The sequence below is a fragment of the Capra hircus genome, chromosome 23 (genome assembly GCF_001704415.2).
Source record: "Capra hircus breed San Clemente chromosome 23, ASM170441v1, whole genome shotgun sequence".
Taxonomy (NCBI): domain Eukaryota; kingdom Metazoa; phylum Chordata; class Mammalia; order Artiodactyla; family Bovidae; genus Capra; species Capra hircus.
Genome location: NC_030830.1, coordinates 43,496,017 through 43,509,500, shown reverse-complemented (window position 1 = coordinate 43,509,500; position 13,484 = coordinate 43,496,017). Strand labels below are relative to the sequence as shown.

At 40.8% G+C, this 13,484-nt stretch overlaps 1 protein-coding gene across 2 annotated transcripts in view; it reads right to left on the bottom strand.

Annotated features, from left to right (window-relative positions):
• HCRTR2 (hypocretin receptor 2) overlaps nt 1-13,484 on the bottom strand; it is a 137,131-nt gene that overhangs the window by 32,201 nt on the left and 91,446 nt on the right. For both annotated transcript variants that reach the window (XM_005696190.2, XM_013973787.2), the window contains exon 2: nt 7,332-7,510. In XM_005696190.2, coding sequence (XP_005696247.1) covers nt 7,332-7,510 — 179 coding nt within the window. The remainder of the gene's footprint in view (nt 1-7,331; nt 7,511-13,484) is intronic.

The window sequence follows — 13,484 nt, the reverse complement described above, 5'->3', positions numbered from 1 at the left end:
ACTTGGGAAGCTGCCTCTTTTTTTATGCCAAGTGTTTTGATTTATATGACATTCTTTGAATAAAGATAAACATGATTTTGTTTTGGCATTTTTCCATTGATAAGGTAAATCTTATCTTCAAAGGTAAAAATATATATGTTCATAGATGGCACCCCACTCCAGTACTCTTGCCTGGAAAATCCCATGGACAGAGGAGCCTGGTAGGCTACAGTCCATGGGGTCACAAAGATTGGACATGACTGAGCAACTTCACTTTCACTTTTCACTTTCATGTATTGGAGAAGGAAATGGCAACCCACTCCAGTGTTCTTGCCTGGAGAATCCCAGGGACGGGGGAGCCTGGTGGGCTGCTGTCTACGGAGTTGCACAGAGTCAGACATGACTGAAGTGACTTAGCAGTAGCAGTCTGAACTGGAAATTTTTCTTTTACTTATACACAATAATACGATGACATGACTTTCTTTTAAATTAACATACAAGAATTTGATTGCAATTGCATTTAATTAGCATTTTTGAATGATTGGTATCTCATTTCTTATTTTTAAATAACCAAGGTTATTCATATATCAGTTCATTTTCAACATGCAAATGCATGAGTTACAATAAAAGGTAATCTTTTTTATGGATCTCCTTGCCATAGTTTGCTCACTGCTGGAATAAGCAACCTACCTCTAAAATTCGAATAGGTTTACCTAATCCAGATTTCTATATAACTAATGGCATCACACATTTAGCTTGGAACTTTGAGAAAATAGTAAAGAAACATGTCATGTATGCCCATCCCCCATGATCAGTTTATATCATTGCTGTGCCATGCCAGCTCACTTCAGTCATGTCCTACTCTGTGCAACGCTATAGACTGTAGCCCCCCAGGCTCCTCTGTCCATGGGATTTGCCAGGCAAGAATACTGGAGTGGGTTGCCAGGCCCTCCTCCAGGGGATCTTCCCAACCCTGAGATCAAACCTGTGTCTGTTAAGTCTACTGCATTGACAGGCGGGTTCTTTACCACTGACGAAACCTGGGAAGCCCCAAGTTTATTTAACTATATTTAGTGCATTCTATACTGAATGATCAGACCATTGGTTGACAAAATCAATTCTCTCAAAACCCTCTCTTTAAAAAGAAGCCTCATTCTCCTTTCTGTGTTTTATATATATATATATATATATATATATATATTTTTTTTTTTTACAGATTTCTATTAACTTTCTTTTCAACACTTACAGCATGTTTAATTCATTAATGTATGGTTTATCTTCTCTGTGGAACAAAGACCAATGGCAGGAGGGACTGTGCAAGACAGTCCCTGGCACAGTGCTTCATGTGTTTATTACGTGGCAGAGTTATCTTTCTCTATTTTTCTGTCCTAGTTGTATTGACCCTATAATACGTGAATGGGAGGGTGTCTCTTCTTATATCAGGACCTTGCTTGTTGTTGCATTGACTATAGGTACAGATGACGGAGAGGGATGTACATGCTGGTCCAGAGGAGGAGGAGAGGTTCTGGGCTAAGCATCAGGATCACATAGCCATTCTCCTCTCCTCCCAGCTAGCTGCACAGTGTGGGTCACCTGCTTAACAGTTGTTGGCAAATGTGTATATTTTTTCCTATTAAATGAGTAAAATTGACAATAAGATCTTGCCAACTCTGATTCTTTTGATTCTCGTTAGAAAAGATGACAGAGTACAGTTGAAATCAATTCCACAACCAAGTTTCCTGGGATGCAGCACATGGCACTTGCTAAATGTGAGGTCTTGGGTGAGTTACTTATGCTATGCCTCAATTTTCTCAACAGTAAACTTGCATGATAATCAGAGCCACTGCGGACTTGTTGGAAGAAGAGTCAGTCCACGTGTGAAATGCCTAATCTGGGCCCGGTGTATAAATGGTAAGTGTTTGTTATTCCTTGTTATGATGATGGCCGTGGTGATGGTGATTATACTATTTGTATTTTCTTCTATTCTCGAGCTTAGAGTTCTAGCTTCTAATTGGAGCAGACTGCTTTATAGTGAAGAATAGTTATAGAAATTACAGGTAAAGATGTAAACTGTTCTAAATTCTTGGGGGTTAATTTCAACTTTAATTTGAAAGGGGTGAACTCTATCAGAGTAGGTTTCTGTTGGTTGATTTGTTGCTGTTCAGTTGCTCAGTCGGGTCTGACTCTTTGCAACCCCATGGTCTGCAGAATGCCAGGCTTCCCTGTCCTTCACCATCTCCTGGAGCTTGCTCAAATTCATGGCCATTGAATTGGTGATGCCATCCAACCATCTCATCCCCCGTTGTCCCTTTCTCCTGCCTTCAGTCTCTCCCAGCATCAGGGTCCTTTCTAATGAGTTGACTCTTTGTATGAGGTGGTCAAAATATTGGAGCTTCAGCTTTACCATCAGTCCTTCCAATGAATCCTCATGGTTGATTTCCTTTAGGATTGACTAGCTTGATTTCCTTGCAGTCCAAGGGACTTTCAAGAGTCTTTTCTAGCACCAGAGTTTGAAGGCATCAATTTTTGGTGCTCAGCCTTTTGCATTGTCCAGCTTTCACATCCATACTTAACTACTGGAAAAAACCATAGCTTTGACTAGACAGACCTTTGTTGGCAAAGTAACATTTCTGCTTTTTAATATGCTGTCTAGGCTTGTCATAGCTTTCCTTCCAAGGTGCAAGCGTCTTTAAATTTCATGGCTGCAGTCACCGTCTGCAGTGATTTTTGGAGCCCCAAAAAGAAAACTTGCCACTGCTTCCCCCTTTCCCTCTTCCATTTGCCACGAAGTGATGATCTTGTTTTATTTATTTTTTTTTAGGGTTGAGTTTCAAGCCAGCTTTTTCACTCTCCTCTTTCACCCTCATCAAGGGGATCTTTAGTTCCTCTTCACTTTCTGCCATTGGAGTTGTATCATTTGCATATCTGAGTCTGTTGATATTTCTCCTGGCAATCTTGATTCCACCTTGTTGATGGCACCTGGAAATTCCTTGGCACTGCCTTAGGGGACATTCACACCTTTCTCCAGTGTCTACTCTTTGCTCAACCTCTATTTCTCCTTGAGAATGTGTCGAGAACCCAGAGCCCGTCCAAACCCTTGCCAACCTGGGGATAGAACGGTGGTCATCTAGCTCTACACAGTTAACCTTTCATACTGCTGAGCCAGGGCTATATTTATCCTCTCTAGCGATAAGAAACAAAAAGTTCTCAACAAGGCTTAGTATCTTGCTTTTCATAAATTCTAATCAACATGGGTGAATGGGATAGAAGTGATGTGATTCAAATTCTGAAGTCATTTCTAGGAGTTCCTTCAACTGCTTGCAATAATCAGTTCCAATCAGTGCGCTTGAGAGATGGCTGTCCAGTGCCAATGGTGAGGCAGGGTGCAGTGCCTTCCCACGAGAGAGCATGCTGGTTTGGATAATCTAACGGTATAATCCATTGAATGAACCCTTAGGCATCAGTGATTTAACAGTCGTTGTTTGACTACTGTATTTGCTGGTGTATAATATACTGTAGTATACAATTAGAATCCAGTGTACATAATTTTCTCAAAGGTGATGCACAATTTCACCTTATCATAAGTGATTATAAATGAGAGTTCCGTGGTTGCTTTACACTTGTAGGAGTGCACTTCTGGGTGCCTTTTTCACTGAGATTTTGACAGTAGATCAAACCAAGCTGATAGTATAAACCATTTCAGAAACGAATGTAGTGTGAATTGTGAACACTGTGAGTGGAGCAAAGTGAGGTGATGTGAACTTTCTTTTGCTGTCGGTGCTTTATGAGCATTTGTCCTATGAGCACCCTGCGGTCAGGTCAATGGGGGAGTCTTCTCTGGTAGAGGAGTCAGTTTCTTGCTGGCATAGGGATGTGACAGACAGCCCCAGAGATCCACGGCAAGTAGAAATGGAAATTCTGCCAAACTGCACGTTTGGATGCTAGGCACTAATAGACTGGAATGTAGGAAAGTGTGACCGAGAGAAAGAGGGAGACCATCCGCCTACTGAACACCCATCACCCAAATCTCAGTAGGCTTTTGTTCTTTTCCTGTGCGGAGCCTCTTCAGTTATATGGAAAAAGCCACTCTGAAAAAGCAGTTCACTGCTCCTATAGGGCTCCCTGGGTAGTAATATTCTCAGGTAGTAGTATTCTTTCAATCTGGTAAAGAATCTGCCTGCAATGAAGGAGAGACCCTGGTTCAATTCCTGGGCCAGGAAGTCCCCCTGGAAGAGGGATAGGCTACCCACTTGTTGCAACTCCATAGCCAGGCTCCTCTGTCCCTGGAATCTTCCAGGCAAGAACACTGGAGTGGGTTGCCATTTCCTATTCCAGGGGATCTTCCCAATCCATGATTCAAACTCCCATCTCTTGTATCTACTGTATTAGCAAAAAGATTCTTCACCCACTGGCACCACCTGGGAAGGCTTGTAGGATGAAGCATACACTGGGATCAATATTGCCAGGAGAAATATCAATATCCTCAGATAGGCAGATGATATCTCCCTTACGGCAGAAAGTGAAGTGGAACTAACAAGCCTCGTGATGAAAGCAAAAGAGGAGAATGAAAAAATTGGCTTAAAACTCAACATCCAGAAAACTAAGATCATGACATCTGGTCCCATCACTTCTTGACAAATATATGGGGAAACAATGGAAACAGTGACTTTATTTTCTTGGGCTCCAAAATCACTGCAGATGGTGACTGCAGCCATGAAATTAAAAGACGCTTGCTCCTTAGAAGAAAAACTATGACCAACCTAGACAGTGTATTAAAAAGCAGAGACATTACTTTGCCAGCAAAGGTCCATCTAGTCGAAACTATGTGTTTTCCAGTAGTCATGTATGGATGTGAGAGTTGGACTATAGAAAAAGCTGAGTGCCGAGAAATTGATGCTTTTGAACCATGGTGTTGGAGAAGACTCTTGAGAGTCCCTTGGACCACAGGGAGATTCAACCAGTCAATCCTTAAAGAAATTAGTCCTGGATATTCATTGGAAGGAAGGAGTGATGCTGAAGCCAAAATGCCAATACTTTGGCCACCTGATGAGAACTGACTCATTGGAAAAGACCCTGATGCTGAGAAAGATTGAATGCAGGAGGAGAAGGGGACAACAGAGGATGAGATGATTGGATTGCATCACCGATTTGATGGACATGAGTTTGAACAAGCTCTGGGAGTTGGTGATGGACAGGGAAGCCTAGAGTGCTGCAGTCCATGGGGTTGCAAAGAGTTAGACATGACTGAGCAACTGAACGGAACTGAACATGTCTTGACAACTCATTTCTTTTCATCACTGAATAATATTCTATTATCTGGTTGTACTCCAATTAGTTTATCTATTCATCTACTGAAGGACATCTTAGTTACCTCAAAGTTTTGGTCACCATGGATAGAGATGCAATAGACATTTGCATGAGAGTTTTTCTGTGTATGTAAATTTTCAACTTTTGAGAGGTAAGTATCAAGGAATGCAATTGCTGGAACATATATTGGGACTGTTTGTTAAAAAAAAAATCAGTCTTCCAAAATGACTGTAACATTTTTCAGTATCCTCACCAGCAATGAATGAGAGTTCCTGTTGCTGCACATCCTTGCCAGCTTTTGTTGTTGTCAGAGTTTCATAGTTTGACTGTTCTAATAAGTATGTAGTGATATTTCATTATTTCAATTTGCAGTTCACTGATGAAATGTGATGAAGGACATCTTTTCATGTTTCTTTGCCATTTGTGTATCTTCTTTAGCAAGATGTAGTTAATGTCTTTTGTCTATGTTTTAGCTGGGTTGTTTGCTTTCAGATTGCTTAGTTTTAACAACTCTTTGTATGTTTCAGATATTGTTGTTGTTGTTTAGTCCGTAAGTCATTTCTGCTTCTTTTGCAATCCCACGGACTGTAGCCCACCAGGCTCTTCTGTCCATGGAGATTTCCCAGTCAAGAATACTGTAGTGGGTTATCATTTCCTTCTCCAGCATTTTTTCCCAACCCAGGGATCAAACCCATGTCTCCGGCATGGTAAGCAGATTCTTTACCACTGAGCCACCTGGGAAGCCCTTATTTTAGACTCCAGTCACTTATTAGATATATCTTTGGCAAATATTTTCTCCCAGTTTGTGCTTTGCCTTCTCTTTCTGTTTACACTGAATTTTGCAGAGCAGAAGTTTTTAATGTTAATGAAGTCAGCTTATCAATGATTTATTTCAAGAAGCACATCTTTGTTGTCACATCTAAAAACTCATCAAAATACTCAAGGCCATTTGGAGTTTCTTCTAAGTTATCTTCTAAGAGTTTTGTAGCTTTGCATTTTACATTTGGGTCTATGACCCATTTTCGGTCAATTTCTCTGAAGAGTGTAAGGTCCGTGTTTAAATTCTTCTTGCCTCAGTTTGTTATCATTGGGTGCATATTGTCATTTCCTCCAAATGTTATGATATCATCTTGGAGGCCAGATGGAATAAGAACTAGATTGTGGAGGGTGGTCATGGGAACTAGCGGGAGTGGCCAGCATTTCACTCACTGTCCAATTGCTAAAGGAAATCCAGGTCATTTAGAACTGTGGCTATGAACATCAGTTTGGGAAAATTTTTAAGGATTTCAGAGATATCAGAATATCAACCAGAAAAATATTCTCTGGAAGTATTTGCTCTTAACTTGTTATAGAGCAACTAGTTGTAGAAAAGTGGATTTCAGAGCTGAACAACAGAACACTAGTGATAATGATGATGACAGATGTTTATTGAGAACACACTGTTTTTATAAGGCCAGAGTCTTCCAGAGACTAATATCTGTGCCAAATGGTCATACAGTTATCTAAGTAGTTGAGCACAACAACCACAAGACATATTTATAATTGAAATTATTAATCTTTTAAAATAAATGAATCTCAAAGAGCTTGTGTATTTGGCTCAATGGTATACAATCAGTGAATGGCAGAATAGAGGTTCCAAAAGTGGCAGTTTAATTCAGACCTAAATTAAAACATGTTCCCTGTACTGCTTTGACAGTATAGCTCCTGATTTCTCAGAAGTAAATGAGACTACTTATAAAAACAATACTCAATTATTTGGATTGGGATAACCTCAGTCATTGAGGGTTCAAGTTCTTTAATTTATAATCAGACAATTAGAGATCAAAGAAGCAAAAGGTTTATGCAGCACAGGATTCTGACACTTTTTTACCCAGAACTTACCTTGTTTACCCAGAAAGTTTCTAGTATTACTTTCCTTAAGTTTGCCAATTTCTCTCTTAATGCACTAAGTATTTACTAATGGGCCATGGCTATAAATGAAAATGATTATGCATTTTGGGGGTAGTTTTTCTGTTTGACCCCCCAAAAGTATGCAAAGCATTTACCTGTAAATAAGGAATCACTTTACAGAGGGACTGTCCGAAGAACCAGGTCTCAGTAATGTCCACAACTAACGTGGCTGGAAGGCAGGTGATGGTCACAAGCACATCAGCCAGAGAAAGGTTGACAATGAAGTAATTGGTCACCGTCCTCATGTGGTGGTTCTTCCACACGGCCACACAAACTGATTTGGAAAGAGAAAGGAATGTTCTCTGTTATGGACTGAACGTCCATGATGTGGAAGGTGCAATGAAACAGAAATTCATATATTAAGATCCTACCCCCTCAAAAGAATATGCGGTACATATACACAAAGGAATATTACTCTGTCATGAAAAAGAATGAGAGCGTATCATCTGCAGCAACATGGATGGAACTAGAGATTATTGCATTAAGTGAAGTAAGTCAGATAAAGACAAATAGTATGCAATATCCATTATATGTGGAAATCTAAAATATGACACAAATAGATCTGGTTTTGAAGAAGAAACAGGATCACAAACATAGAGAACAGACTGGTGGTTGCAGAGGAGAAAGAGGCTGAGGAAGTGATGGGCTGGGAAGTTGGGATTAGCAGATGTAAGCTTTATATGTGGAATGGATAAGCGATAACATCCTATGGTATAGTGTGCGTGCGTGCAGCCGTGTCCAACTCTTTGCGACCCCATGGACGGTAGCCCGCCAGGTTTCTCTGTCCATGGAATTTTCCAGGCAGGAGCACTGGTGTGGGTTGCCATTTCTTACTCCAGGGGATCTTCCCAACCGAGGGATTGAATCCACGTTTCCTGTGTCTCCTCCATTGGCAGGTGGATTTTTTAACCACTGAGCACCTGGGAAGCCACTCCTACCATATAGCATAGGGAACTATAATCAATATCCTATGATAAGCCATAATGGAAAGTAACATGTATATGTCTATGTAAATATAACTGAATCACTTTGCTGTACCACAGTAATCAACAAAACATTGTAAATCGACTCTACTTCAATTAAAAAAAAAAAAAGGGATCCTGACCCCCAGTGTGATCGTATTAGGAAGTGGGCCTTTGGAAAATGAGTTGGTCATGAGGGTGGAGGCTTTGTGAAGCGCATTAGGGCCTTATAAAGGCAGCTAATATAAGGGATCTCTCCTTATATAGAGAGATCTTTCACCTCTTCCACCACTTGAGGATACAGCAAAAAAAATTGCCTGTTCTTAACAAACCAGGAAGTGGGCTCTGCCCAGACGCTGAAGCTGCCAGAGCCTTGACCTTGCACTTCTCAGAATCCAGAACTGAGACACTAACTTCTGTTGTTTATAAGCCATTCAGTTCACAGTACTCTGTTACAGCAGGATTGACAGACTAAGGCAGGAACTAAACAAAGAAAATCAGTCTGAGGGAATACTGTCAAGCTGGCTAGTACCCCTGCAATTCCACAAATAAACATTGCCAAAGGGAGATAATTTAAGGCGGCCCTGTGTTTTCACTGAATAAGTCAATCTGTGTGAATTCTCAATATATGCTTAAAATCAACCCGCTTACCTTGCAAGGCATTTCTCAATGGCTCATATGGCTGTGTTTTTTAATTGATTTTGAATTTCATTTTCCAGACACTAAAGAACAATCTTTGATTTATCATTTTATCCCCTCAGTGGGCAGCATGTAGTAGATACTCAAGAAATATTAATATTTGCTGAATTGAGATGAATAAAGAGCTTGTTATTTTTCAGTGAACTGTGGTGTTACCTCATCCATCATATTGACCCATATCTGCTCCTTTAGGACTTATAAGAGATGAAGACACTTAAAGACAAAAGTCTACAATTATTCAGTTCCTATTATTGCCAGATATTGAGGTGGATAGTTCATGCCCTTGAGTTATTTAATCTCAATGACAATCCCGAGGGAATTCATCATTACTGATGTTTTGTATATTATGACGTCATTGACACACAGGGGTTTTGTGGAACTTGTTGGGGACAAGTGGCTTATAAAGCAGGGAATCACCATGACAACTGGGCTTATACACCAGCTGAAGTGCTGGTCGTTCCACCGCATTGGTTACCTTCTTTTGTGAATTAAAGAGTTATTTAAACAAATGAAAGAATTATTTTTAAAAAGCACATCTAAATTCTAGAAATGCTTTCCTTTCTGCTACGTTCGTTGGCCTCTAAACTTCGCCTCAGATAAAACCTACTCTCACAGCCAAGCCTCCCTCATTTCCTCAGAGCATCCCCCTCTCTAAAATCCGTGCTGTGTCACTAAGCCGCTCCTTATAGAAAGAGCTTCTAGTTCCTTGATTCTCCGTCCTCCCTCTGATGTATCCAGAGGTTACATAATCACTGGTCCCAGAATCATATAGGTATAAGCATTGCTACCCACATCTGTTGGTGGATTTGCTTCCCGAAATGTAACGAAGTAACTGTGAATTTACCTGGAGTATTGTTAACCTGTCAGAGCTGTCATCCATGCACCCAAGTGATGCAGTGATTAGTAACCTTCCGTAGTGAAGAAATAAAAGCGTATTTTGTTAAATTTGAGTCGTTTAGTGAGGATTTCTTTTTGACAATTATGTACCAGTTATTATGAGTGTCATATGTTGAAAAATTCTTTTACTAGCTCCTGAAGCTGAAATTACACTCCAGTCACCAACAGATGATCATTTAATGAAATATCTGAATTTCTGAGGATTTAATTGCGAAAACTTCACATCTTCCTCCAACTCCAGCACATAAGTACTGAAAACTCAAGAGAGCTTTGTTAGGATAAACTGTAGTCTTTGTTGTATGAAAATGCTGCTGATGAATCATTCACTTCTCAGAAATGCTTGAAACACACACACACAAACCCATCTTATCAGTTGACTAACACATTATCATGGCTTGTTATGAGAAAACTGAAAAAAAAAAATCACACTTCGATACTTGGTCAATAAATGGTCCAAATGGGATCTAGGAATGAAAACAAGACTTAAAAAATACAATCAGTTCTAGTTTAACTCCCAATTCTCCATATTTTGAGGATGAGGAATGGCAGTGATAGGAGGCCAGTGTTAATGCATGACGTCTAAGCAATGTGAGAGCAAGTAGATCACCAATAAACACTTATATTTCCTGTGTCCTGTTGTAAACAATTTAAATTATTAACTAGTTTAATCTCCATAATAAGCAGGGTGACAATATGCAACCTTGACGTACTCCTTTTCCTATTTGGAACCAGTCTGTTGTTCCATGTCCAGTTCTAACTGTTGCTTCCTGACCTGCATACAGATTTCTCAAGAGGCAGGTTAGGTGGTCTGGTATTCCCATCTCTTTCAGAATTTTCCACAGTTTATTGTGATCCACACAGTCAAAGGCTTTGGCATAGTCAATAAAGCAGAAATAGACGTTTTTCTGGAACTCTCTTGCTTTTTCCATGATCCAGCAGATGCTGGCAATTTGATCTCTGGTTCCTCGGCCTTTTCTAAAACCAGCTTCATGGGAAATAGATGGGGAAACAGTGGAAACAGTGTCAGACTTTATTTTTTTGGGCTCCAAAATCACTGCAGATGGTGACTGCAGCCATGAAATTAAAAGACGCTTACTCCTTGGAAGAAAAGTTATGACCAACCTAGACAGTATATTCAAAAGCGGAGACATTACTTTGCTGACTAAGGTCCATCTAGCCAAGGCTATGGTTTTTCCTGTAGTCATGTATGGATGTGAGAGTTGGACTGTGAAGAAGGCTGAGCGCCGAAGAATTGATGCTTTTGAACCGTGGTGTTGGAGAAGACTCCTGAGAGTCCCTTGGACTGCAAGGAGATCCAACCAGTCCATTCTGAAGGAGATCAGTCCTGGGTGTTCTTTGGAAGGAATGATGCTAAAGCTGAAGCTCCAGTACTTTGGCCACCTCATGCGAAGAGTTGACTCATTGGAAAAGATTCTGATGCTGGGAGGATTAGGGGCAGGAGGAGAAGGGGACCACTGAGGATGAGATGGCTGGATGGCATCATGGACTCAATGGACATGAGTCTGAGTGAACTCCGGGAGATGGTGATGGACAGGGAGGCCTGGCGTGCTGTGATTCATGGGGTCACAAAGTATCGGACACGACTGAGCGACTGAACTGAACTGAACTGAAATCTCCATAATAACACTATCAAGTGATTACTATTTCTATTTAACATGTGGAAAACTGATGCAAGGGAGGTTATGGAATCTACCTAAGGATGAATAGCTAGTAAATGCTGACTTTAGATTTAATCTTATACACCATGCATACCATTCTATTACGTATCAGTACCTATCAGTGAAGTAGAAGGTGAAAGGCAGCTGTCTACCTCTCTTTGGCAAGACTCTAGTGCATGTCCATTGAATTCTAGGGTCGGAGATCATCAGTTTAATCAGATGCATAAATCAGCTCTGTGGCATTCCTGATTCATTTCTGCTTGCACATTTTTAATAGTGGGGAATTTGCAGCTTAGGGCTGCCCCGGTAGCTCAGTTGTAAAAGAATCATCCTGACAATGCAGGAGGCCTGAGTTCAATCCCTCAGTCAGGAAAAGCCCCTGGAGAAGAAAGCAAAACCTACTCCAGTAATCTTGCCTGGGAAATCTCATGGACAGGGGAGCCTGGCAGTTTACAGTCCATGGGGTTTCGAAAGAGTAGGACATGACTTAGGGACCAAACAACAAAAACAACAACAATTTATGACTTGCTTAAGCCCTTGGCTTCTATTTTGCGGTGAATTTAGCTACCAGCAAGTTCTTATTCATGTTGAGTTGATGTCTGTTTCCCCTTCAATTCTGTTCATGGGTTCTTTAGTCATTTCTGGAACCCAAGGAATAAACTTACCTCCTTTTTTTACATCATACTTGTACTAATTTCCCAGAGCTACTTTAGAGTACCACAGGTTGGTGTTTTAAAGCCACATAAACATATTTTCACAGAGTTCTGGAGTTAGAAGTCAAAAGTCAAGGTCAGGAGGGTCATGCTGCCTCTGAAACTTGTAGATAATTCCTTGCTTGCTGCTCTCGTGGCTTCTGGGGGTTGGCTGTTAACATGGCCTCCCCTGGGTGTGGCTCTGTACATCCAGTCTCTCTCTCCTCCATCATCACTTGGTCTTTTCTCCTGCCTCTCTGTATCCACATGGCTATCTCCTGACAAGGACACCAGTCCTATTGAACTGGGGGTTCACTGTCCTCCAGTAAGAATACTGAACTGGTTTGCCGTTCCCTTCTCCAGGGGACCACGTTTTGTCAGAACTCTCCACCATGACCCGTCCATCTTGGGTGGCCCTTCATGGCATAGCTCATAGTCCCATTGAGTTAGACAATGTTGTGGTCATGTGATCAGATTGGTTACTTTTCTGTGATTATTGTTTTCAGTCTGTCTGTCCTCTGATGGAGAAGGATAAGAGGCTTTTGGAAGCTTCCCAGGTGTGGATGTGACTGGTGATGGAAGTAAAGTCCAATGCTGTAAGAGCAATATTGCATAGGAACCTGGAATGTTAGGTCCATGAATCAAGGAAAATTGGAAGTGGTCAAACAGGAGATGGCAAGAGTGAACATCAACATTTTAGGAATGGGTGAATTTAACTCAGATGACCATTATATCTACTACTGTGAGCAAGAATCTCAGAGAAGAAATGGAGTAGCCATCATAGTCAACAAAAGAGTTTGAAATGCAGTAATTGGATGCAATCTGAATAAAAAGACAGAATGATCTCTATTTGTTTCCAAGGCAAACCATTCAATATCACAGTAATCCCAGTCTAGATCCTGAACAGTAATGTTGAAGAAGCTGAAATATACAGATTTGACGTACTCCTTTCCCAATTTAGAATCAATCCATTGTTCCATGTCAAGTTCTAACTGTTGCTTCCTGACCTGCATACAGATTTTTCAGGAGGAAGGTCAGGTGGTCTGGTATTCTGATCTCTTGAAGAATTTTCCAGGTTGCTTTGATCCACACAGCCAGAGGCTTTGGCATAGTCAATAAAACAGAAGTAGATGTTTTTCTGGAACTCTCTTGCTGTTCTGATGATCCATTTGATGTTGGCAATTGGATCTCTGGTTCCTCTGTCTTTTCTAAATCCAGCCTGCCTTGGAGGATTTTGAGCATTACTTTGCTGGCATGGGAGATGAGTGCAATTGTGTGGTAGTTTGAACATTCTTTGCCATTGCCATTCTTTGGGAATG